The sequence below is a fragment of the Nicotiana tomentosiformis genome, chromosome 7 (genome assembly GCF_000390325.3).
Source record: "Nicotiana tomentosiformis chromosome 7, ASM39032v3, whole genome shotgun sequence".
Classification (NCBI taxonomy): Eukaryota; Viridiplantae; Streptophyta; class Magnoliopsida; order Solanales; family Solanaceae; genus Nicotiana; species Nicotiana tomentosiformis.
In genome coordinates, this window is record NC_090818.1 from 47,781,090 (window position 1) to 47,808,015 (window position 26,926).

General features: G+C 37.2%; 2 protein-coding genes and 1 non-coding gene across 3 annotated transcripts; 1 reads left to right on the forward strand and 2 right to left on the reverse strand.

The window, feature by feature from the left end:
- Positions 1–2,238: 2,238 nt before the first annotated feature.
- Positions 2,239–2,311, reverse strand: TRNAA-AGC (transfer RNA alanine (anticodon AGC)). The gene has a single exon. It is a non-coding gene; the product is annotated as a tRNA-Ala (tRNA).
- A 477-nt stretch (positions 2,312–2,788) lies between these two features.
- LOC104120378 (21.7 kDa class VI heat shock protein) lies at positions 2,789–4,045 on the reverse strand. Its single transcript, XM_009632132.4, has 2 exons — positions 3,636–4,045; positions 2,789–3,138 (listed from the first exon to the last, which is right to left on the reverse strand). Exons 1-2 carry the CDS (start codon positions 3,940–3,942, stop codon positions 2,888–2,890), a joined length of 558 nt encoding a protein of 185 aa, XP_009630427.1. The 5' UTR covers positions 3,943–4,045; the 3' UTR covers positions 2,789–2,887.
- Positions 4,046–5,159: 1,114 nt separating this feature from the next.
- Positions 5,160–14,152, forward strand: LOC104120377 (formin-like protein 5). Its single transcript, XM_009632128.4, has 6 exons — positions 5,160–6,030; positions 6,798–7,882; positions 7,956–8,155; positions 10,920–11,155; positions 12,197–13,108; positions 13,661–14,152. Exons 1-5 carry the CDS (start codon positions 5,869–5,871, stop codon positions 13,076–13,078), a joined length of 2,565 nt encoding a protein of 854 aa, XP_009630423.1. The 5' UTR covers positions 5,160–5,868; the 3' UTR covers positions 13,079–13,108; positions 13,661–14,152.
- The last annotated feature ends 12,774 nt before the right edge of the window (positions 14,153–26,926 follow it).

The window sequence follows — 26,926 nt, forward strand, 5'->3', positions numbered from 1 at the left end:
AAATGGTTGAATTACCAAAAGGAAAGAAATCTTTACCATGTAAATGGATCTATAAGGTTAAGTATAGATCTGCCGGTAGTATTGAAAGGTTCAAGGCTCGACTAGTTATCCGAGGGGACATACAAAGGGAAGGAATCGATTACAATGAGACTTTCAGTTCAGTAGTTAAAATAACCACTGTTAGATGTATTTTAGCAGTCGCAGTCAAAATGAATTGGAAATTATTTCAATTAGATGTCAATAACGCTTTTCTTCATGGGATCTACACGAAGAGGTAAACATGAGATTTTCACCAGGAATGACTTCACCCTCTACTAACCATGTTTGCAGACTAAAAAAGTCCTTATATGGACTTAAACAGGCATCACGTCAGTGATACACAAGACTTACTGATGCCCTCAATTTCAAAGGTGATTCCCATTCTCTTAATGACTATTCCTTATTTTTCAAAAAGATAGCTTCTGGAATTTTTATTGTTGCTGTTTATGTCGATGACATACTTCTAACGGGTGATGATCTTACAAAGCTTTCTAGGTTAAAAGCATTTCTCAATTCAGAATTCAAAGTTAAAGATCTTTGAGAAGCTAGTTATTTTCTCGGAATGGAAATATTACGAGAAAAATATGGACTAATTATCAGTTAGAGGAAGTTTACCTTGGACCTTCTTTCTAAGTTTGGTGTCCTTGATTCACGTCCAGCTTCATCTCCTTTAGACCCTAGTTGCAAGCTTCGTGCTGATGTTGGTGAGCCTCTTCATGATCCAACAATCTACAGGCGACTATTGGGCAAGCTCAATTTTTTAATCCATACTCGCCCTAACCTCTCATTCACCGTTCAGCATCTGAGCCAATATATGCAAAGTCCGCGTCGACCTCATTTTGATGCTGCATTACGATGTCACCGATATTTACTATCTTCGCAGGGGCTTGGGCTCTTTATGAATTCAGACCCATCCTTTCAATTACTCGCCTTTTGTGACTTAGATTGGGGGTCCTGTCCGGAGACACGTCGCTCAGTAAGTGGCTTTTACATCAACCTTAGATGATCCCCTGTTTCATGGAAATCAAAGAAACAATCTTTACTCTCCCTATCTTCTGTAGAGGCCGAGTACCGATCTATGAAGAAGGTCGTTGCAGAACTCACATGGCTTATACGCCTTCTCACATATCTCTCAGTTCCCCCCTTTTTGCCAGTTTCTCTTCATTCTGATAGCCAGGCAGCTATTCACATAGCAAAAAAACCCGGTCTTCCACGAACGGACGAAGCACGTAGAAATTGATTGTCACTTCGTCCGTCAACAGTTCCTCGCCGGCTTGATCTCGTTATCGTTTGTTCCTTCGACATCTCAGCTCGCAGATGTGTTTACTAAACCTCTTTCTAGACCTCTACACCGCTCAATCGTTTCCAAGTTGGGTGTGCTTTCTCACCCCTCCAACTTGAGGGGGGGGGGAGGGGGAGTGTTGGACCGAAATCTTCTTCACACAACCTAAACTCTAAAGTGGGGAAGAAGGAGGCGATACAGTCGAAGACGAAGAAAGAGAAAGAGCCAAGTGGTCTGTCGAATGATCTAGAAAATAAAAGACCATACCCTATCATACATGGGCCTATCAGACACAACACACATTTGGGCCAAATACACAAAACATAAATCAGCAGCCCAATACAAATAAAGAACTGGGCCTATTACTGCAACCCAAATCTGGTCCACTTTAATGTAGCATATTGGATACAGTTGAAAGACACTTAGACCTTCCAGATCTTTCTTATCCAAATTCAAGTTACAACTAGAGTTATGAGCAAATACATGTGATTATGAACAAACATATAGGAATTAGGGACTTCTAATTAAATATAGTTGTAGTTGTCCTTTCTTGTCTTTCAAATATTTGTATAAACATACACATTGTACAAAACATTAAATCATAAAAGAAGAAAAGAATTGTTCTAACTTTCTACTAATTTTCTACAAAGCTATCTCGAGAAAGAGACTTTTAAATTGAATAGCTTGTTGTTAGCTATGGTTTAATCGATTTCGCAATCTTTACTTCGAAGTTGGAACTAATGTTATGTATATTATTCCTTATACAGTAGATGTAGAAACCAAATGAACTCGCGCTCTTTTTCAGTAAAATTTTATAATCATATTGTATAATAAAATGGAGCAATTGCCTGAAAATTTCGCTTTCCCATCAGCCTTTTGCATTGGAACGACACAGAGAAATAAGGAAAAATTTCGACTGGAGATGCGGGGTATCGATCCCCGTACCTCTCGCATGCTAAGCGAGCGCTCTACCATCTGAGCTACATCCCCGGTTGTAAACTATCCCTTATATATTATTTATCAACGATCTCTTTTTCCATTTAACTTAAACTTCTATCTTTTTCAAGCATCTTTTAGTAGCTCTCTTTGGATTATCATTCGCTTGCTAGTGTGTGGTGGTGGTTAAGAAAGAATTAATGAAATGATTATACAATATGTTTAATGCATGATCTCAACCATTAATATGAATTTGGCACTTGCAAAGCCCACTAGAATTCCATCGGGAGCAATATGTCTCTTGTTCTTTTCATCCTTTGGTGCAAATTGAATTTCTTAGGTGATATGTAAAATCTCACAACCGCAAAGTTGAAGCTCGAATATATGATATATTCTATCAAGAAGAAAAAAGCAGATGGGTGAAAGACCGAATATTATATGTTGGAACTGTACTTGTTTTGCCAGTTTACTCTAAAGTTGACAGACTAAACCTGTTTAGTAACATGTGAAGCATGTCCCCAGGCCATATGCTAACGTGAATAATCTGTTATATAAAAGATTGCATTTTTATACATCGATGTCTGTATTAGGCAAGCTCAGAATCTTTATTTTGCCCCGTTAAATGCTCCCTTAAGGTACATCATCATTTGGAATTGGAGGGGTCTTTGGAATCTTAACTTCTAAGAATTTGTGATCGCCACTCAAGAATGCCTCTGTTTTCCTCCACTCTGCGTTTTCAGGCAGTTCAATCCTCCGGACACAGCCGTATTCCCACCAATTTCCTGCTCTCCAGTCCGTCGTCCCGGCCTCTTTCAACTGGCCACTGACCACTAAGACTTTCCCATCCTCAACACAAACACGAATGCTACCTTTACCAACTCCTGTTTCAGATATCAACAGTGTTAATTCACATTGCAAGCCATAAATATGCAAGTATTAAACTTCAATATTTGAAATTTCGCTGAAATAATCCTTATTCCCAAGTCATCTGATTGAGGACAAGGTTTCTTTGTCTCAGCCAATAAGTAAAACAAACTATGAGTTAGAGGAATTATATACCTACAACTCCATATACAGGCTAATGTTTTGTGGACCTGCGGAGCCAGAAATTTTACAAAGAGTGTTCAAGGTTTAATTTTTGACGTATATACATAATATAATCTTTTATATATTCCGTATAATTTTACATAATCGTTGCAGTGACGGACCATAAAATTCAAATAAGATAGACCTCATTGCTGATTTAGGATGGCTCTATTATTATTTTCAGGTTGAACCATATATGCATATATAAAAATTAAAATATATACATACATAAACTCAAACTCATTATGAATGTTGAAATTGAAAGTAAATAATATTTATTGGAAGCACTGACCTGGTATTTCTGCTCTCAATAGATAATCTGTCTCTGTTTGAGACCAGTCAACTGTGCACTGATTGGAGCTGCGGGCATTGGACAACAACACATCTGAGTCAAATTCCCACAGTGGAAATGCATCTGAAGGATCAAAGAATTTTCCAAACAGTAGTGGACTAAACAGCGAACCTTCACACAAGGCCTTGTGAGTTGTCGAATTCCCCTTGTTCATGAAAGTTACAAAAACATCTTCTTTTAGTGGAACACACCATTTCTGTGGGTTTGGTTCTTCAAATTGAACTTCAATCTGTTTGTAACTGGTCATTGAACTTCAAGGATGAAAATGAAAAGAAATTTGTGTTCTTTTAATAATGCTGGACAGAGAATTTGAGACTTCAATTCTCCTTATACTATTAGTCTATAATTAGGAGGTGCCTATAGCTAGGCAGAGAACAAATTCTCGTGGAATATATGGAAATATGTGCTGTAAAGATAAGGGAATATATTTCTTATCAAGAAAAATGTGAAAATTACTTGTGCAACACTACAGTAAATCAGCGGCAGTCGTTGAATTGAGACGACGTGGCCTAATAAAATAGCCAACTGTTTGTCTTATAAGAGTACTTAAATGTTCTGGTAATTCTTGGTTTGACTGGTCCTTTTCAATTTCTGGTATTAACCCGGGACCTTACTACGAAAGGGAAGTCCATTTTGTAAGAAATCTTTACATTGCCCGTGCATGTAATATGTCTTTATATTAACATTGCGCAATGGAATTCTTTAAACTAACATTACATATATATACATTATTAATGTAGTTGAATTGATGATAGCAAATTAGTTTATCAGATTATGTTAATGATTATAATATCATAGAAACTAATTTATAATTATTTTATAAGTAATTTGACTGTGTAAATATTTTTTATATAGTAAAGGCGTAGTAGTCTAACTCTTGTAAACATTGCAAAACAATGAAAATTAAAAATAAAATGTAAGCCATATGTAGCGATGAAGCAAGTGTGAACAGATTACTCGAAAGTGGATTAGCACGTGTATTGTCATGACGAACACTTGCACCAACATATTTTCTTTCGACTTTCTCTAATATTTCTTCATTTCTGGAATTAAATAAGCTTAACTGAATGACATTTGCATATCCACTTAGTTAGTCCAAAAAGCAGATGGTATCGTTCAGATTCATATTGGAAAATTCATGGCCATAGCAGGTTGGAATCCAGTACTCCTTTTGAATACTGAAAAAGCCACTTTCGGAAGTGGAGTAACGCAAGAAATTAATAATGTTGTTCTTTAATGATATGTGGTAAAAGTGAGATATCAAGCGTCAAGGGTAAACATTTAAATATACATATAAAATATATTGAAATGAATTTATATATATCACATAAAATATTATATACTACACACGAAATATATCATCTTAAAATTTGACCCTATTTAACCAAATAAATAAAATAAGGTGCATGGAATTTTTCATAATATTCACTAGTATAACATATGAAATAAAATGAATCACAGGCCATACATGGATCTCTTCAGCGTCATTGTCGCATTCTATTGTAAGGGAAATTCAAAGGAAAAATGGATTGAACAAAAATATGTAGAATTACACACAGCAAGAAAAATGCAAAACGATTGGTAAATTTTGTTACAGCATCTCCTGAAGAACAAAAATCCACTTTTTCGACCCAAAGATTTTTCCGGGTCAACTTCATGCCCCTCCCTGACCCGCACCCATTGCATGTAAGTTAATTGTATTTAGCCTTTTGCTTGATCTGGTTTCATATACAAAACCCCAAGTGAAAGAATTTATATTTCTTTTTTCTTTTTGGGTGCGGGGCCTAGGCTTTCAATGACATGTTACATTGTAATGTGATTATTCTTGTTTGGTTTTGGGAGGTGTGTATGGAGAATTGACGAGTTTTTTGATTTGATCATTTCCAAAGAAAGGTTATTGATTTTATTTTTAATTTTATTTTTTTGGATTTATGGAGTGTTGTGTTTGATGCCACTGTATTAAGTATTTGCATGAAAATTGGAGGTGGGGTCACAAAGATTCTTGTAAAAAAATTGTGTTTAAGACATTTGGAAGTGGAAATATTGTTTCTTTTGAAGCCTGTTAAGAGTTGGTAAAGGTAAATTCAGCAAAAAGTTGACCTTTTTGTGGCCTCGGGAAATTGACCTGAGGTTTATCTGAAATTATTCATGAAAAGCATTTTCTACTTCTTTGATGCTGATTCAAGGGCAAATGGGTGTGAGAGGAGTAGTTCATTTATTTGTAGTATTCTTTCTGCTTTTCACTTTGGTAGCTGCAAATCCTGGAAGCAACAAGGACTCAGAAGATTATTTACTTGCCAATCTCATTAGCTCTGTGGAGATTAACAGAGACATGGTACTGAACTTTCTTATATTTTCTTTTGAGCTTCAGTCACTCTCATATGCAATCAAATGTTCCTTTTAAGAAATTTACTTTATTGGCCTTTTATTTTTCTTCGGATAGGATAGCTCTTCTAGACCAGCATTAAGGAGAAATTAAGCATTACTTGATCCCTTGTAGGAGTAGGAGTTCTTGATGTTCAATTTCTTATGTTGTCGAATGATTTTCATGCTATGCAGTTCGTATCGATTAATGAGAGCATTTGCTCTTCTCTGATACTAGGACGGCCTATGCTTGATATTCATAGTTTTATATCACTCTAAAAGGGCAGTCTGGTGCACAAAGCATCCCGCATTTACGGAGGGTCTGGGGAAGGGCCGCACCTCAAGGGGTGTAATGTAGATAGCCTACCCTAATGTAAGCCTAGTGGCTGCTTTCACGGCTCGAACCCGTGACTTTTAGTTTACACGGAGACAACTTTACCTTATATCACTCTAGCCTTTCCAATTTTGATCTTTCATGTCTTTGCTTCCTTCAATGGCTCTTTATTGCTTTCCTGCTGCCAATTTTCCTTTATATGGGTCTAGGTTTATCTATCATAATCAAGCGCAAATAAACCATTCCTGTTGTTCCAACTCACTTGGACCTGGATTAGCATCCATAACTCTCACTTATGACTCTCCTGAAATTAATTTTTGGTAGATGTTACTAATAATTATTTGATCTATACACGTTTGAGAATGAGCATTCATCAGAAAGCTTGATCAAATCTCCTGGTGCAGGTTGAGCTATTGTGGTTGAACTGTAGGATAGAGTTAATACGTGCTAATGAAGCTGTTGTAGATCTTGAGTATTATGTTGCAAAGGAAGATTCAAGTGGGAAAGACGAAGTCCTTCTTGACAGTAGGTCAGAAAAACATAAGCATGTCAATGTCATGCATCCGCTGGTTAAGCAAGCTCTTCTAGGTTGTTTGAGGGAAAAAAATCTCCTGTTTCTTATATGCGGAGAGGAGAAGGGCTCGCCAAATTGGTATACCAAGTGTATGGAGTGTCTCCTTTCCTGGCACCGAGCTCCTAAACGGCGAAAACTGAAAGCAGCCCCTAATCCACCACCTGCTCCTCCTAATTCAAAGTCATCTAAATCAAAAGATGACAAAAACTCAAAAAAGAAATCTGCAGGTAAAGGCAGTAAGAAAACAAGCACTCCTGGGGTTCCTATTATTGCGGCTGCTGCTGCCGCATCTGTTCTTATTGCAATCCTGTGTATATGCTGTTGTTGTAAGTGTCGTGGGAGATCGAAAAAGGGGTTGAATGATGAGAGGCCTCTTCTTAGTTTAAGCTCGAGCGACTATTCATCACATAAGTCATCTGCTTTAGGAGCTTCATTCAGTAATCATTCAGTCAATAAGAATCCCCATGATGATTCTAAGATTGAGATTGGAAGGACGGCCCCCGCTGGAATGCCTCCGTTGAAACCTCCCCCTGGTAGGATGATTACTTCCGAAGCTCCTGCTACGGCAGCCTCAGCCCCACCCCCACCTCCGCCTCCAGCAAAGCCATCAACTCCTGCACCACCTCCACCACCAGTTAAGCCTATTGGCCCACGTCCCTGTGCACCTGGACCTCCTCCTCCACCACCTATAAAGCCTGGTCCTCGACCACCACCTCCAGGCAGTGGTCCACCTCGGCCACCTTCCACGGGCTTGAAGCCACCTCGACGTTCCCCTGCTGGACCAAATGCATCCGCAACTGACGCAGAAGATACCGATGCTTCCAAAACTAAGCTTAAGCCTTTCTTTTGGGATAAGGTTCAAGCCAACACTGACCAATCAATGGTTTGGGATCAAGTCAAGGCAGGATCTTTCCAGTAAGTCTATTCTTTTCTTGCTTGATGCAGCTTTGAATTGTTTTAATAATAGACAGTGAATATCCTTTAACAGGTTCGATGAAGAGCAAATAGAGAGTCTATTTGGATATGCCTCTGCTGATAAAAAGAAGAATGGGTCAAAGAAAGAATCCTCCCAAGATGCTTCCAACCTATATATTCAAATTATTGATCAGAAGAAAGCACAGAATTTATCTATTCTTCTTAAAGCCTTAAACGTGACAACTGAAGAAGTTTGTGATGCACTGAAAGAAGGTGATCATCTGTTCCTTCTTTCACTCCCTCAATATGTAAAAATCAAAGAACTGCTTAAAAGTATGTCCCCTTTGGCACTATATTGGATAAAAACCCATGTTGTACCTTATTGACTACTGAATGTTTCCCTGACTCAGAGAACTGAATGATTATCTAGAGGCTTCTATGATCATTTGAGATCATTAACAGATAAATAATGTTTGCATGTAATTGCTTCAGCATGCGTTTAACTGAAGAGAAGAATCTATGAAAGATTAAAACAACAAAATTAAAAGAATGGAGGAAGAGGAGTGCGCAAGATTCGTCTGCGCATTCCCCTCTCAAGTGTTTCAAGATTTTTGGGCCAATCTTTCTTTTTTGGCCAAATACATAGACAACCACCTAAACTTGACACCAATTTCCACTTAAACACTTAAACTGAGACTTGTTCCTATTAGGCACTTAATCTATCTTCAAACTAACCTATTAGACACATTCAGCTTACGTGGCACAATGCGTGTACCGCACTTCATATTCGAGCGTGAACAACCAGAATTTTTGCTTTTTTAGTGTTTTTTCCTCTCTTTTTCTTCTCTCTCCTCCACCGATCTCTCAACCTTCCCCAATTTCTCCATAAACAACCATGAACCTTTTTTGTCCCCTTCAATCTTACTCCAGCGCACAGGTGCCATGGTCCCTTTCTCTCAACCTTATGTCTCTGTCTCCCTAAATTTTCCACTACAAAATACAAATTCCTCTCTTTCTGTTTAACTCTCTCTACAGATCTTTGAGGACCTCATATAATTACAAAAAAAGAAAAACGTATAGGCGCCTATTTCCCAATAATTTACTCTTTGTGCAATATGATGGACTTTGGAATAGAGAGCTACACCAACCCCACCGCCACCACTGCAACTGCCGACGGCAATTCCAATTATGATATTCCTCGGTCGTTGTCGTCTTCCAGTGTTTATCAAACCCTTCTTCTCATTAAATTTGATGACTCACTTTGAAAATTCAGGCGGCTAGGGAAATTGGACACCTCACATAAATTTCTAATTGTTATCCCCGTTATTTCTCCAACACCGTCAAACTCCTCTGTGACATGCTTTGTTTCAGTTCCATCGTTGCCTCACCAACACCACCTTCTTCAACTCTCCGCCATCAAACACCGACCGTAAAAGCATTTGCCGTAGCCCTGAATTTTTCAGCACTTGTTTTGTTTCAGAGCAAGATAACTCTGAAATTTGCCGGAAATAGTGAGAGGGGGGAAGGGGGTGCGGGCGACGGCTGTTTTATTTGTTTCATTTGCTCAAAATCATTTTTTAACTGAAAAGACACTTGGCATTTTTTATTCCTTATTCTATCATGTAAGAGCGTGTGAATTTCACGCAATGTATTTTGTGTACGGGTTAATCACAAAGTGTTTAATAGGTATAGATTGACTTAAGTTAAAGTGTCTAATAGGAACAAGTCTCAGTTGAGGTGTTTAAGTGGAAATTGGTGCCAAGTTTAGGTGGTTGTCTATGTATTTGGCCTTCTTTTATTTTTTACTGGTTGTATAGTAATTCAAGGAAAGCATTGTGCTTAACTTATTGTCGATTTTCCATCTCCTTCATGCCAATGATTGAACATTTTTAAAGGTCCTCAAAGATTTAATTCTAGTTGTATGTCATGCTTCTTTGGTGAACTATTTGCATGCCTTAAAACCCATGGGCCGATCTAAGCTATCAGCAGCGTGTGTTGACCCGACCAGGTATATAGACCGCTCTCTCTGTACCTATTTGAGGTAAATCACGCTATCAACCTCTGCTTCATTCTTGATCCATAAAGGTTTATTTGCTTTTGTATTCCATTGTTAGTTGTCAAAATGTTCCGGGAATTGTGTTTCCAAATGCCTAATTACAGTCATGTAATGCTTACTTATCACATGAGCTTGCTTTGTTATACTGCCTCTCGAACTAAAATGCCTTAATTCACTATTTCAGAGATATAATTGATATTTTTTTAAATGGAACATCACATTAATGATTGATGCGAAAGTGTACTCAAATGTGAAACTGAAATTGTTGAAACAGTGTTTCTCATTTAGAGTAAGAACTATGTAAACTAGTGTTAGATTTTGAAATTTGAGTCATTGAGGAGGAAACTTCCCAAAAAGTAGGTAAGTAACTTGGGAAGGAAGGAGTTCTAGTATTGATCGATGTTGGTCAATTTTCTTTTTTATATTTTTCAAATAAGTGCTCTTTGCTTTCTTAGTTCAGCTAGAAGTGTGAGTGTGTGACATTGCCTTTTCCCCTTTAGTCTACGGAATCTAGTACTTCTGGAAACTCCCTTCCAGAGTAAAATCATGAAATGCATTCAAGGAAAAGATATCTAGCCTTTCTGCATTTTGTCTAGTTAGATGACTGGTTTTTGTTCGTGTGAATAGTTGTCCATGCGGCACCCTTTAACCTTTCTCTGCATGTACATGTACTTTAAGAGCAGCTTTACTACTGATCTGCAAAATCACATTCACTTTTGAGGCTTTGCCGAGAGCCTTACCTTGCAATGGTTACATATTCTAAACCTGATGTCAGAATAAAAATATGAAGTAGCAGTTTCGCTTAGGGTAGCACAATCACAATGATTATACTGTCAACATATGGTTGCTATTTGCTATCAATTGGTAAAGCATTGATGTGCTTGTATGTTAATTAGGGTGATATTTCTTAAAAGTGGAATGTCGTTTGTTGTTAAGAGTTTGCAGCTACCTAAGCGTGATTAGTGGTTTAAATTTACTCAGGAAATGAGCTTCCTTCTGAACTCATACAAACTTTGCTTAAGATGGCACCAACGGCAGAGGAAGAATTGAAGCTGAGGCTCTATAACGGGGATCTTTCTCGGCTTGGGCAGGCAGAGCGGTTCCTGAAAGCATTGGTTGAGGTTCCATTTGCATTCAAGAGGCTAGAAACGTTGCTTTTCATGTGCACTCTTCCGGATGAGGCATCAATTATTAAAGAATCATTTTCCACTTTGGAGGTGAGATATTGTTTTCTTGATTACTATCCACTTTTGGGTAGTAAAGAGTGAAAATTGTAACTTGTTTGCGGTTTTCAAATTGGAGGAAATACTCTGAAATTCTCTAGAACTCGTGCTTCCAACATTAATCTAAGTGGACTTGTCCAAAGAACCAATGTGTTATATGGACACTTCTTCCACTATGTCTCTAACTGTTTGCTGTTAAATCCACCTATGAAGTTCATTGTGTTCCCCTGTTATATGTTACCAGCCAAAAGCCAAAGTAACCTTTAGAAGTAGAAAAGATAACCATACCCGACCTTGTTTCCTAAAAATGATCAATAACCATATTGGTTGAAAAATATATGGAAATCCACCTGGGAAAGCTCCCATAGTTACCATATAAGATGCTGATACTAGTAAGAAGAATGGGTTTGTGAATTGTGCATCTGCACAAGGCTTACTATATAACAGGTGTTGCCCTGCATTTTACTCTGCTTTATTGTAGTTGTTACCTGATTATTTTTCCATTCCCTATGTTGAAATTAAAGCAAATTTATCATGAAGCTTGGAATATCAAATATTTTATTTTGACTTTCATGATGGAAAAATAGCAGGAGTATTTTGGAACTTCACTTAACAGTTACTGAAAATATGGTCCGCCCTTACTTTTAGTCAAGCTTCTATTCAGAAGGTTAACTCGTTTGCTGTATGCAAGTGTGACTCAATTTTTGATATCAAAAGACACACTTCATTTTGAGCTAGTGATATATGGTTAGATGCTTATTCTTTATAGCTGATGAAAGTCCGATGCCATAGTTCTTACTATATGAAACATAGAGCTAAATTTTCCAATTTGAGAATATACATTGTTCACTTGCAGGGCAACCGGTTTCTTCCTTACATATGTTAACAATATGGTCTGCATCTGCTGAATGCACAATTTATGCATTAAGGATTTTCTGAAACACTACTGCTCAAGACTTATGTTTGTATACTTCTGTTCAGTTCTTTAAAATTCCTTTAACATTGGTGTTTGATGCATGTTCTTTTGTGGTCCAGGCTGCTTGCACAGAACTCCGGAATAGCAGGCTGTTTCTCAAGCTCCTTGAGGCTGTTTTGAAAACAGGCAATCGTATGAATGATGGAACATTTCGTGGTGGTGCACAAGCATTTAAACTTGACACGCTTCTGAAATTATCGGATGTAAAAGGAATAGATGGGAAAACTACATTGCTGCATTTTGTTGTTCAGGAGATAATCCGCTCAGAAGGTATACGAGCTGCTCGTGCTGCCAGGGATCAACGGAGTATGTCTAGCATCAAGTCCGATGATCTACTCGAGGATTTACCTCAGGATTCAGAAGATTACTATCGGAGTACTGGTTTACAGGTTATCTCCGGTTTGAGTAGTGATCTTGAAAATGTGAAAAGAGCTGCAATTCTAGATGCAGATAACTTGACAGGCACAGTGTCCAAACTTGGCCATGCACTTATAAAAGCTCGTGATTTCCTAAATTCAGAGATGAAGAACATAGATGATGAAGATGGGTTTCACCAGACTATGAAGAACTTTGTGCAGAATGCTGAAGGTGAAGTCATGTCATTGCTTGAGGAAGAAAAGCGAATTATGGCTCTTGTTAAGAGTACGGGTGATTATTTCCATGGAAATGCTAAGAAGGATGAAGGTTTGCGATTGTTTGTAATTGTAAGGGATTTTCTGGTTATATTGGATAAGGTATGCAGAGAGGTGAAAAATGCTCCAAGAAAGCTAAATAGCACACCAAAGAAAGAACATGTAGCCGTTACGACTTCAGAATCCACTCTTTCACCGCGACCTGATCAATCAACCTATTCACCACGACCTGATCAGCGTCAGAAGCTCTTTCCGGCTATCTCAGACAGGCGAATTGATGATTCTAGTTCGGATGATGACACTCCTTGAGTACCAGGGCCGGCTCTAATGTTGTTCCAAGTAAGGCTTTTGCCTCCCATTTTTTAGAAATAATAGATTTATAGGTATTTAAAAAAAATACTTAGTACTTTTCGTATAAAAGTAGAGTTTTTTTATAACAGTCGTCTCAAAGAAAACAAGTTTTCAAGATTATAATTGATAAAATCTTACCTAAGATTAACAATGTCTCAAAGAAGTTTTCAAGATTATAATTGATAAAATCTTACCTAAGATTAACAATGTCTCAAGATAGATTAAATTTGTTGGCTATATTATCAATTGAAAAGGAATTATTAGAGGAAATCGATTATAAAAAAATTATTAACAATTTTTAAAAAAACATTTAGGCCTCACATTAAACTTTAGCTTTAGGTCACACATATGTTTGAGCCGCCTCTGTTGAGTACATTTTTCCCAACAGGTACAAGGTACCTAGCTCTTTTTATTTATTTCCCTTTTGCTTTCTTTTATTTTGCCTAGCAATAGGAGACCTTCTAGGATGTTGAGGTTAATATATATCCGCTACCTAGAGTACCTTATATATTTATTTGTTTCATGTTATGATTTGCTTAGGGATCTGAATACAACTACAACAACAACAGCCATGTCTCAATCTCAAGCAAGTTGAAGTCGGCTATATGAATCTGTATTGTCTATGTCGCTCCATTTAAACCCGTCTCAGTCCAATAACTGCTTAGGAATCTTAGAACATGGGCTAAAATATTCTTTCGTTATAGAACCGGGGCATGGTAGATAGGAACGCGGAAGAGATTGACTTGTTGCTTGATAGGCTAACTTGAGCGGAGCAGAGACCTGAGAAAAGCTATGCCTTCAGAGATGATCTGCTACATGGCTCTACATCAATGTGGCCTTTTTTGCATTTCCACTTGTACTTAAAAGTAGCTAGGATCATTCAATTTATTCTTTGTAATTATTTTTTGTCAATTTTGCTGATAATTCTTCATTCAAATGGAAGTAGCCTGTGCATTATTTATTGATCGTGTTTGCAAGAAAGAAAATGTAAATAGTTTGTTCCGCCACAATCGAGCACCACTTCCAGACCAACATTCGCATATTTATTTTGGTTTACTTTGAATCTAATGCATAGGAAGCTTTTGTTGTGATAGTGATCAAAGGTTTTACTATAAGATAACTGCATGGGAAGTTCTTGGACTTGTGGTTATATCTATGATCTAAGACATACTTATTTGGAAGAATGAGTTAAAAAAGAATTTTGAAGTCTTGTATAAGAATTTGGGATACTTTTTTTTTGTTAACAAAAGAAGGGTGATTAAAGGGGTGGGGGTCAGATTAAAAATAGGAAAAGTTGTGGGTAACTATTAAAACTTCAAGTTGTGGGTAACTATTAAAACTTTTAAAAATTTAAAAAGACCCCACACCCATTTAAATTATTTTAAATTTTCATTTTAGTCTTCTCCCTAGATGTTTAAAACATCTCCCTAAATGTTTGAGGATAAGGAGTGGCGGGAGGACAGAGATGAGTGTTGCGAGATGGAGGAACAAGGGGAGTAAGAGGAGTGGTGGGAGGAGGAGGAGGAGGAGGAGGAGGGGAGTGGGAGGACGAATAGGGGGTGGAGGAGGAGGGGGACTTTATGTAAATAAGAAAAGTTTGAGATTTTTGAAAATTATATCATTTGTACTAATCATAAAAGTGTCCCTTCTACCCCATTCTTAACACTTATGTCTTAAAAATTGATATAAGTTTTCTAGTGTCTCAAAAATTTGATGAGTTAAAACAAAGTTTTAAAATCTTGTAGAAGAATTTGGACACATTTTTTGGTTAACAAAATAAGGGTGATTAAAGGGAGTGGGGGGCAGATTAAAAATAGGATAAGTTGTGGGTAATATTAAAACTTTCAAAAATTTAAAAAGACCCATACTCGTTCAAATTATTTTAAATTTTTATTTTCCTCTTCTTTCCCCTCTCTACTTTTTCTTCTTCTCCTTCTTTCTTCTTTCTTCTTTCTCTTCCTCATTCTCTTATTCTTCTTCCTTTTTTTTCTTCTTTCTCTTCAACTTTCGCTGTCGCTGCTTCTTCTTCTTCTTCTTCTTCTTCCCTAGTAGTTTAAAATATGCGAGAGAAAAAGAAAAAATGTAAAATTTTACAAAGTGAGTATTCTGCAAAACACCCTTCAAAATATTTTGAAATATCCCTAGGATGAGTATTCTGCAAAATATCCGAGAGATATTTGAAACATCTCTCGGGATATTTCTTCTGCTTTTTCCTTTTTTCTAGTGGTTTGAAATGTGAGAGAAAAAGAAAACAATGATAAAATTTGGTGAAACATCTCACTAGATGTTTAAAATATCTCCCTAAATGTTTGAGGATAAGAAATGGCGGGAGGATAGAGAGGAGCGTTGCAAGATGGAGGAACAATGGGAGGTGGAGGAGTGGCGGGAGGAGGAGGAGGGGAGGAGTGCGAGGAGGAGTAAGGGGGACTTTATGTAAATAAAAAAAACTTTGGGATTTTTGAAAATTATGTCATTAATACTAATCATAAAAGTGTCCCTCCTACTCCATTCTTAACATTTTTGTCTTAAAAATTGATATAAGTTTTCAAGTGTCTCAAAAGTTTGATGAGTTAAAAAAGACTTTTGAAGTTTTGTATAAGAATTTGGGACACATATTTTGGTTAACAAAAGAAGTGCGATTAAAGGGGGGTGGAGGTCATATTAAAAATATGAAAAGTTGTGAGTAAATATTAAAATTTTCAAAAATTTAAAAAGACTCACACCCATTCAAATTATTTTAAATTTTCATTTCCCTCTCCTTTCTTCTTCTCCTTCCTTTCATCTTTCTCTTTCTCATTCTCTTATTCTTCTTCCTTATTTTTTTCTTTCTCTTCAACTTTCGTTGCTGCTACTTCATCTATGTCATCGTCTTCATCATCATCATCATCATCTTCTTCTTCTCCTCCTCCTACTCCTCCTCCTCATCATCTTCTTCTTCCTCTTTCTCTTCCTCTTCTTCTTCCTCTTCTTCTTCTTCTTTTTCTTCTTCTTCTTCTTCTTCTTCTTCCTCTTCAACTAATTTTCATCATCTTCTTTTTCTTTTTCCTAGTGGTTTAAAATATGCGAGAGAAAGAGAAAAAATGTAAAATTTTGCAAAGTGGGTATTCTACAAAACACCCCTCGAGATATTTTAAAACATTCCTAGGATGAGTATCACTATCCAAAATTCGCCTAGTCGTGATGACACCTAACCCGACCTGCTAGATAAGCCAAATATAGTCAACACAAATCTACTGAAATTAATATGAAGCCAACAAATAAAATAGCTAAATTTTATACAACTTTTCAAGTGGTAGTAGAAGACATAAATTCTAAGACTTAGATCTACATTCTTCTTCTTCTTCTTCTTCTTCTTCTTCTTCTTCTTACTCTTCAACTAATTTTCATCATCTTCTTTTTCTTTTTCCTAGTGGTTTAAAATATGCGAGAGAAAGAGAAAAAATGTAAAATTTTGCAAAGTGGGTATTCTACAAAACACCCCTCGAGATATTTTGAAACATTCCTAGGATGAGTATCACGACCCAAAATTCGCCTAGTCGTGATGACACCTAACTCGACCTGCTAGGTAAGCCAAATATAGTCAACACAAATCTACTGAAATTAATATGAAGCCAACAAATGAAATAGCTAAATTTTATATAACTTTTCAAGTGGTAGTAGAAGACATAAATTCTAAGACTTAGATCTACAAGCTAATATGAAAATGATACAACATATGTTTGAAGTATACATAAATAGAAATTAAGTCCTCGACTACCATGAACAAGAGGTAGCTTGAATCTGGAACAACGGAACATCTTCAATGCCAGGCTTCGTCTTCCACAGCTACGCAGATCCAAAATATGCACACAAGGTGCAGAAGTATAGCATGAGTACAACCGATCCTATGTACTTAATAAGTATCTTTACTAACCTCGGTGAAGTAGAAAGTAGGTTTAAGTTAAAAGATACTCACACAATATATGTGCAGATGATAAGCAGAAAGAGCAATATGAGGAAGAGATACGAATAATCACGTAGTAAATGAAACAAAAATACAAATAATAGAGGGTCCCAGAACATCGTCACGTCTCTGTCTCACAACACAATATGATAACAGAAAATAATCAACAAGAATAACCAAAATGTGTCTTCTCCATTGCGGTGTGCAACTTGACACACACACACACACACACACACACACACACACACACACACACTCTCTCTCTCTCTCTCTCTCTCTCTATATATATATATATATATATATATATATATATATATATATATATATATATATATATATATATATATATAAAATATGTCTTTTTCGTTGCGGCGCACAAACCGATCCACAAATATATATACAAATACCATTGCAGCGTGCAACCCTATCAAACAGTAATACCAATATCCATTGTTGCGTGCAACCCGATCCTATACAATAATAACAATATTTTCTGTTGCGGTATGTAACCCGATTCCACATATACAATAAATTTATATGTAACTTTTCTACAACAATCAAACACGGAAATTTACAATGTAATAACAAGAAAACTAACATGCGGCATGCAACTAGGAGTATAAACTAAACGAAATAAGATAGAGAAACACGACACTATGGAGCTAGTCTCCCACATATAATGGCAAGGCTTTCCACAAGACGTAAACACGCAGCCAATCTAAAAGTCACCCAATCCGGTTAAGCAAATGAAAGTAGAACATGAAACAGGTAAAGATGTTTATCAAGTAAGAACAATGATCAAATGAAGTCATTCAATGTATATGAAATCATGTAACAAGTAGAAGCATGTATCAAGTGAAAGCATTTACCAAGTAAAAGCATATGGTAAGTAAAAGCTTATGGTAGGTGAAGGCATTTAGTAAGTGAAGGCATGTAGTGAGTGAAGACATGTAGTAAGTTATGACATCTAACAAGTAAATCACGTGACAAATAGAGGCATGCAACATGTATGAGCTAATAAAAAGTAGAGGCATGAATTCGAAGGGGTCATGTAACAGAACTAAATCAAGCAAAAGCGTAGGTATAACATTAACAAACAAGGTAAAGACATACCTATAACTGTAACAAGCCAAAGAAAAATCATAGAGGTAACTACGTAAGGAACTCAAACGGAAAGTATCATACAAAACAACCAATATTAATATAAACCAAAATAAAGGGTATGTAAATATTTAATGAATGAGTAATCATAACATAAATCCAACTTCCTTTCCTTTCGCATGGTAGTAACTAACAAACCAATTTCATTTCAAACCGCATGAAAATAGTCATCGTGCCAGTATCATATCAACCACACGAAATAACCCTCGTTCCAAACATAGCCCTAAGGCCCCAATCCTCACACGTATTATAGATAAAGAACTTAGGTAGCAAGACAATAACAGGTATAAATGGTTATTCCTGATGCTACAGTCAATTAAGTATGTAAACAGTCCGAAAATAACACATTAAATCCTTTTTAAGATGTCATATGTTCTAATATGATTCCTAACACTGTTAATTGAGTTTATTAGTTATAGAATTAAGTAAAACATAAGCCAAAGAATCACCAGGTTTATCAAAGCACAAAGAAAGTATATAATTTCCCCCTCCCGAGCATGGAAAACCTTGGCACATGCATATATGTTCGTCATCTAATATATGCATCACCCCCACATGTAGCAAACAATATCATTTAGTAGAAAAAATTTTCTCAACAAAGTTAGGCAAGACACTTGCCTCAAAAAAGCCAAATTGATACACTAAAAGCGCCATCCCACACAAATCGACCTCCAAACGGCTCGAAACTAGAACGCAACCCAAAATCATCAAATAATGCCACAGAAAGCAAACTCAAATAATAAAAGTCGAATCTTTAATTAAATACTCAAAGTCAACCAAAAGGTCAATCCGGACCCGCACCTTAAAATCCAAAAAAACTCACAAAATTCGATAACCCATTCGAATACGAGTCCAACCATACGAATTTTATTCAAATCCGACTCCGAATCGATGCTCCAATCTCAAATATTCACTTTAAAAAGATTTAGACAAAACTCCCCAATTTATCTTTTAAATTTATCAATCAAATGCCAAAATCGAAGATGGAATCATGTAATGTAATCAAAATTGAGTAAAAAAATACTTACCCCAATCCATGTGGTAAAAATCCCCTCCAAAATCGCCCAAATCCGAGTTCTATAACTCAAAATATGATCAAATGACCAAAACCTTCGAAATAAAGTACTTTATAATCACTGAACAGGGATGCCCTTCGCGAACGCGGAAGAACCCTCGCGTTAGCGATGCAAAAATTACTCTTCCACAAAATAACACTACGCGTTCGCGTCATATCCCTCAGAAACGCGATGAACACAGTTGCTAGACCTTCACGAACACGACGTCTCCTGCGCAAACGCGATGGACAACGCCTCCAGCTCCCTCGCTGATACACGAATATGATCATGCAGTTGCAAACGAGAAGAAGAAAATACCCAGCTCTAGACTTAGCCTATGCGATCGAGGCTACATCTTCGCGATCGTGAAAAACAACAGAGACATGAGTAAACAACAGAAACTAGCAATGAAATCATCCTCCGAAATAATCTGAACCCACCCCAAAACTCGCCCGAGCCCCTCGAGACCACGTTCGAACATACCAACAAGTCCCAAAATACAACAAAAACCTACTCGAGGCCTCAAATCACACATAACAACATTAAAACCATGAATCACACCTCAAATCAAACTTAATTAACTTTTAAACTTTCAACTTTCAAAACTCGTGCCGAACCATATCAATTCAACTCGAAATGACCTAAAATTTTGAACACAAGTTTCAAATGACATTACAAACCTATTTTAACTCCCAGAACAATAATCTGAATCCGATATCATGAAAGTCAACTTCCGGTCAAACTTATGAACATTCAAATCTTCAAATTGCCAATTTTTGCCAAATAGTGTCGAAATCTTCTGGAAATATCCAAATACAAATTCGGACATACGTCCAAGTCCAAAATTACCATTTGGACCTAAGGGAACCATAAAAATTCCGATCCAAGGTCAAATATACAAAGTTCAAACTTGGTCAACTCTTCTAACTTAAAGCTTCCTATTTAAGAATCATCCTTCCAAATCAATTTCGAATAACTCGAAAATTAAAACCGACGATACACGCAAGTCATAATACACCATACGTAGCTACTCATGACCTCAAACTACCGATCTGAAGGCAAATGCTCAAACAACTAGTTGGGTCGTTACAATGAGCATTCTGCAAAATATCCCGAGAGATGTTTCAAACATCCTGATCTTTCTTATGCTTCTTCCTTTTTTCTAGTGGTTTGAAATGTGAGAGAAAAAGAAAAAATAATAAAATTTGGTAAAACATCTCCTTGTGTGTTTGAGACATCTCCACATATGTTTGAAACATCTCTCACTAGATGTTTGAAATATCTACACATATGTTTGAAACATATCCGCATATGTTTGAAATATCTTACTAGATGTTTAAAATATTTCCCTAAATGTTTGAGGATAACGAGTGGCAGGAGGATAGAGAGGAACTTGCAAGATGGAGGAACAAGGGGAGGAGGAGGAGTGGTGGGAGGAGGAGGGAAAGAGTGGGAGGAGGAATTGGGGGTGGAGGAGGAGGGGGGACTTTATGTAAATAAGAAAACTTTGAAAATTATGTCGTTAATGCTAATCATAAAAGTGTCTCTCCTATCCCATTCTTAACACTTTTGTCTTAAAAATTGATATAAATTTCCATGTGTCTAAAAAATTTAGTTCCCTTACTTATTTGGTAGTAAATATATATGTGGGGAAGCTCTTTAAAATTCTTCACCATGGCTATTAATTGGGTTTTATAGTGGAGGAACAAGAAGATGGGGGGGGGGGGGGTCGTAGGAGTATAAAAGGAAACTGTGTGAGAATTCTTGAAAAGAGAAAAAATGGGTCTTGAAAGACAAAAAGGTGAAAGATATAGAACCAAAGTGTGATTCTATTGGACTCAAGCGACCAAAATAGGTAAAAAAAAAAAAAGACTGGGCATCATAATATATATAGCGCGGTTATTCACCGCGCTATACCTTAAAGACACGTTTGTCCATTAAGGTATAGCGCGCATATATACCGCGCTATACATAAATATTGGGCCCACCAATAATTCTTCTGCACTTAACTGACACATCAATAATTCATAGGGGTATATCGCGTGTATTTAAGGCGCTATACATCAAATAATTGTACCCCCGACTATTTTTTTCCTTATTTAAGGAGTTTTAGGATTTCGAAAAAATTCATTTAGGATCCTTCAAGTCTTCCGAAATAATTGTTCGTTAAATATTTGTTCATTAAGTTATTTTACATTTTGTCATAATGTCCGAAGAGCGAAAAATTAGGGTTTTATTATATTGGGGGGAGGGGAGAGGGTGAGGTTGTGGTGGAAAATAACTCAGTATGCTATAGTTGTTCTCCACAGTGTCATGTTAAGTTACTACTTACAATGAAGTACGATAGATTGGTATTGTTGTTATGTAAAATAATGAGTGTGAGCAAACGTTCGATGAATATTAAAGCAACCGTAAGATATCCGTATTCTGTTACTCCGCAAGGGGTTTCTTGTTATGCTGAGTTTAACATCGAAGACGAAGAGACTCTGACAGATGTTTTGAGGACTCCTGATGAACACCGGGAACTTCTTGTGATAAAAATATTGGAAATGTACGTCAAGGCTGAAAACGTTCGCAATAATGAGGTTCCGCAAAGTAGGAATATCCCTCAATCATCGGGTGGTTATTTTGGAGCAGTTTTAGCCGAACAGGTTCCGGGTGAAAGACTTTGGCCTGATCTAAACTTATCTCCACAGGCGAATGAGGACCAAGGACATAATTTCTCCCCAAGTTTACATAATCCACAAGCCGAGTGGTAAACTTCAATTTTCCCTTGTGTTACGATATTTATTTTTATGTATTGAATTTGTATTAACACTCATATATTCTACAGGGGGTATCGGCCAGATATGAAATTTACAAGTTATGAACCAACGGACAGTTGGAATATGCTTAGTTTTGGTGTGTTAGATCATGGTGGTCCATCCGGGAGTCATCACCAATAAGATAATGTGCATCGTGGGATATCAACACATTATTATTTGTAAGTTAAGTGATAAAGTGTATATGTGAAGTTTGTATGAATTTGAGAAACTCATTATTTTATTGGTTGTGCAGTGAAAACGAGCAACTTGAAGGTCATATCCTTACTCAATTGCCCGAATACGACATATTTAATCGGGATCTGGCAGATGCACAAAGTCAGGAAGAGAATAATGATTATGACAATAATGCTGATGAGTCTAGAGATGACACACACTTCCCTGATGAAGGTGATGATGATGAGTACGAGAATGCTGAACCTGATTTGATGAGGTAGCATATTCCACCTCCCGTTAGACCAAGAGTGTACAAGTACCATGTGCCGTTTCATTCAAGGGAGATTCTCTACCTTGATCATTTGCCTAGTATGCCAGATGTGGATGCCCTCACAAGGGATCTTGACAAAATTCGGATAGCAATGCGGGATGAATCTAGAGCAACGGTGCTGTCAAAGTACATGATTTTTGCTGATAAAGAGCGCCTAAGTAGGGCGGTGCGAATGTACAACATAATAAAGCGTCATGAGATCGTTGTTCATGAGTCATCTCCGGAAGTATACAAGGTTATTGTCGTAGATGGTTTCAAGGTTGTAATTATATGCTGCATGCGAGGAAGCTGAAAACAAATATGTGGGTTGTGGGTAAATACATTGGCACCCATAATTGTGAAATGGACGCATTCAGCGGGAATTATTTTAACTTGAATGTTGACTTGATTTCTCTTGTCTTGATTTCACACATTGAAGTGTCCATAAGGTACAAGACCAAAGAGTGTATAACATCTATCCACCAGGTATATGGATGTACCATTACTAAAAGAAAGGCATTTCTCGGGCGCAAACGTGCATTTGAAATTGTTTATGATAACTGGGATAAGTCCTTTGCCTCTCTACCCAAGTACATGGCCGCATTGCAACACTTTAACCCCGGGACTGTTATTGAATGGAAGCTTGAGCGGAGTCCGAGAATACCAGAACATATATGTGTTCTGGGCATTTAAACCAGCCATTGAGGGTTTTGTGCATTGTCGGCCGGGTAATATCCATAGACGACACTCATATCTATGGAAAGTATGATATTAAGTTGTTGATCGCCATTGCAGTAGATGCTAATGGAAGTATATTTCCCCTAGCATTTGCTATTTGTGCCCATGAAAGCCAAGAGACGTGGACATTATTTTTGAACCACTTGAAGGAGCACGTTTTCAGACAACGTTCAAGCATTTGTCTAATATCTGATCGGCATGGCGGTATTTTAAGTTCTGTACAGAATTTGCGTGCATGGTAGGAACCGTATGCCTACCACCGTTATTGTATGAGGCACTTGAAGGCTAACTTTCAGAAGGCTTATCCGAATAAGGACTTGCATGATTTAATGTGGATGGCTGCAACAGATCACCAAGAGTGTAAATTCAGGAGGCGAATGGAATTGATCAGGCAGGAAGACCAAGAAGCCTATAGTTGGTTGATGCGACATGAGCTTGACAAGTGGACTTTGCATGCGGATGGTGGCAGAAGATGGGAAATTCTCACTACAAATGTGTCGGAGTCTTTCAAAGGGTTATTGAAGTCTGCACGTGGATTGCATGTCACTGCCATGGTGTGGATGTCATTCAAGAAGATGGCAGGGAGGTTTGTTGAAAGATCTAGAGGTGCATCATCTTTGATGGAAAGGGGCGTTGAATTTATGCCAATACCAATGAAAAATTTTGGGAAATACAGGAAGCGAGCACAATGGCATTCATTTTAGCAGTATTGCAACAAGCGAAATATTTTTGAAGTTCGCACTACTATTCATCACAACCGGGGGAATAATACACATACAGTCAATGATGCCAGAACATTATGCTCATGTGGGAAATGGTCCATCTATCACATGTCGTGCTCATATGCCATGAAGTGCTTTCAACATACAGGTTTTGCGGCAACGAGGTATGTTGATAAAGAATATAGTATTGCTGTGTACTTAAACACATATAGTGGACAGTTGCAGCCAGTGGGTGCTGAGCATTATTGGCCGCCAGAACCATTTAAAATGGTGTGTAATAAGGATTATGTGCGTCAATGACAAGTCCAAAAAAGAACATGTATACGTAACCAAATGGATGTTGGTGATATTGTTTATGCACGTAAATGTGGCATATGTTCCCAAACAGGACACGACCGTCGTAAATATCCTTCAGCTTGTTTGGGTAGCGGTGGTAATTCAGCTCCCGGTGGAAGTTCATCCAATGTGCCCAATTATCAAGGACACACATAGTGTTTTGTTGCAGTAATTTATTGTTATAAATGTATGTAAATGTTCAGCTTACAAAATATATGAAATAAAATTATATTTCCATTGGGGTTAAATCTAATTGATATTTAGCATCAATACTTCAGTACAACAATTTAACATACACCCCAAGAAAAAAAATAATTATCATTCGCCATTATCGTCGTTGTCTGACACTATTTCATTGTCACCGTCTTCATCTTCTTCGTCAACATCGTGTATGCACCCTTCGGGACCGAGGGCATCGTAATCTAGGCCCAAGTTGGCACACATTTCTCGCATTTCATCGCTATCATCAACAAGACCACTTGCTTGATTTCTACAATAATATGGGACTCCTACGTCCAACATCTGTGGCAGAAACTTAGGTAGTTCCTCCCACTCGACAACTATTGGGAAAATAGGATAATCACTGTCTCTATGCAATTTTTCATTTTCTAATAAATCCCAGTACTGATCCTTCGTTCCTCCCAGGTAGTTAAGATCATCCATTGCATGATGAACAGCTAGTGCCTTTTCTATCTCTAGAATCTTCTTCATCAAATGCCGAATCACTTCTGGTTCATCTTTGTGTTTGTTTGTTTGGAAGGTTGCAGACAGTGCTTGTGGCACAATAAGCCAATGACAATGACATAATACTTCATTATCACATCGTTTTGAGTAAAGGGGAACCCATTGTAGTTTTTCGCCCCAAATTCACATACCTTCAGGCTTTGTAGAATGCGCTTCATCCTCAATAATGTGCCCTGCAACTTTGAGATCGATGTGTATATTGATAGTCTTATTTTCCAAGAGACGTAGAACACCATACCACTTGTCATCAACCAAATCAGTATAGCAACCTAGCATAATTTTTTCAAGGTAGGGATCGATTGTGTTATGACGTGTTCCATTTGGATCTTTTGAACTACGTTCACCTTTTTGCCTCTTTGTAAACCACTTATTAAATGTTAGTGGCATTTCTGAATTGGATGTTGTTTTGGTTCTTCAAATGGTATTTGAGTATTGATATCTTGGTTCAATTTAAGAAGAACTAAGCTGCATGTCGACCTGTATGAACAAAAAACATAGCGCCTCACCAATATGCGTTATGTGTCTTGTCATGTCGACCTGAAAAAGCTACTGACCTGAAAAGCTGTCGTACTGAAAAAGATGGACCCACTTGTACCCGAAAGAATTATTATCACGTGAAACATAGCATCGCACCAATATGCGCTATGTGTTTTGTCATGTTGACCTGAAAAAGCTGCTGACCTGAAAAGTTATCGTATTGAAAAAGATGGACCCACTTTTACCCGAAAAAATTATTATAACGCGAAATATAGCGCCACACCAATATGCACTATGTGTTTTGTCATGTCGACCTGAAAAAGCTGCTGACCTGAAAAAGCTGCCGTACTGACAAAGCTGGACCCACTTGTACCCAAAAGAATCATTATCACACGAAATATAGCGCCGCACAAATATGCGTTATGTAACCTAAAATCACTCTTAGCTGCCTATAAAAACCTTGCATATTTTAGTTATTATTTGCGTTGTAACGAAACGAAAATAAAAACTTTCCAATAATTTTCCATTTTCGAGCAGTACGACATGTTTGGACGCAATTACGTACCAAGGTGTTACTGTGAAAAACATGCGATTTTGAAGCCATGTTGGTCAAATTGCAATCTGGGGCACATGCGTTGGATGTGTAAACAAGTTGTAAGTTATTATTCTTGGAAGAAATGTTTGTTAATACTTTTTATATAACATATTAATTAATAGTCTTGTGTTATCCTCTCATTGGTAGGACGAAAAGAAATGTGATTTTGACGAATGGTATGATGAACCCATTAATCAGAAATACTACAAATTATATTTGCTAAACATTTGGAATCTGACCGGTGAATACGAACTCCAGATCGTGAAGCTACAAGAACAACTTGCGGCATTGCAGGAGAAACTAAAAGAGGCAGAAGAAGAAAAAAATAGGCTGGAGGAGAAATTTAAGTGGTTGAAGCACAGAATAATGGGCGATAATGACTAAACAAACACATTGATGCGTTGAGTGTAGTATTTTATTTTTATGTTGTACGTGTCATGTATTATCTTTAATTGGTAAAGAATTTAAATTTTATGTTAATCTATCATTTTTTTGTGTTGTACTGTTAAACTACTAAATATCTCGAGAAATAAAAACTCATGGGCAGATTATGTAAAACATAAATAATGTTGCTACTATATATTTAATATCATACATACAAATAATAATAAATGTCAATGTGTCCCACAACCTGTATGCTTTAAAGCATTCGTTGGCCTGAGGCGCATCCCATCCCGCCCGGCTACGCTATCATGATCATCTTCATCATGTCGCCTCTTTATCAGAGTATGCGCTGCAACATGATCG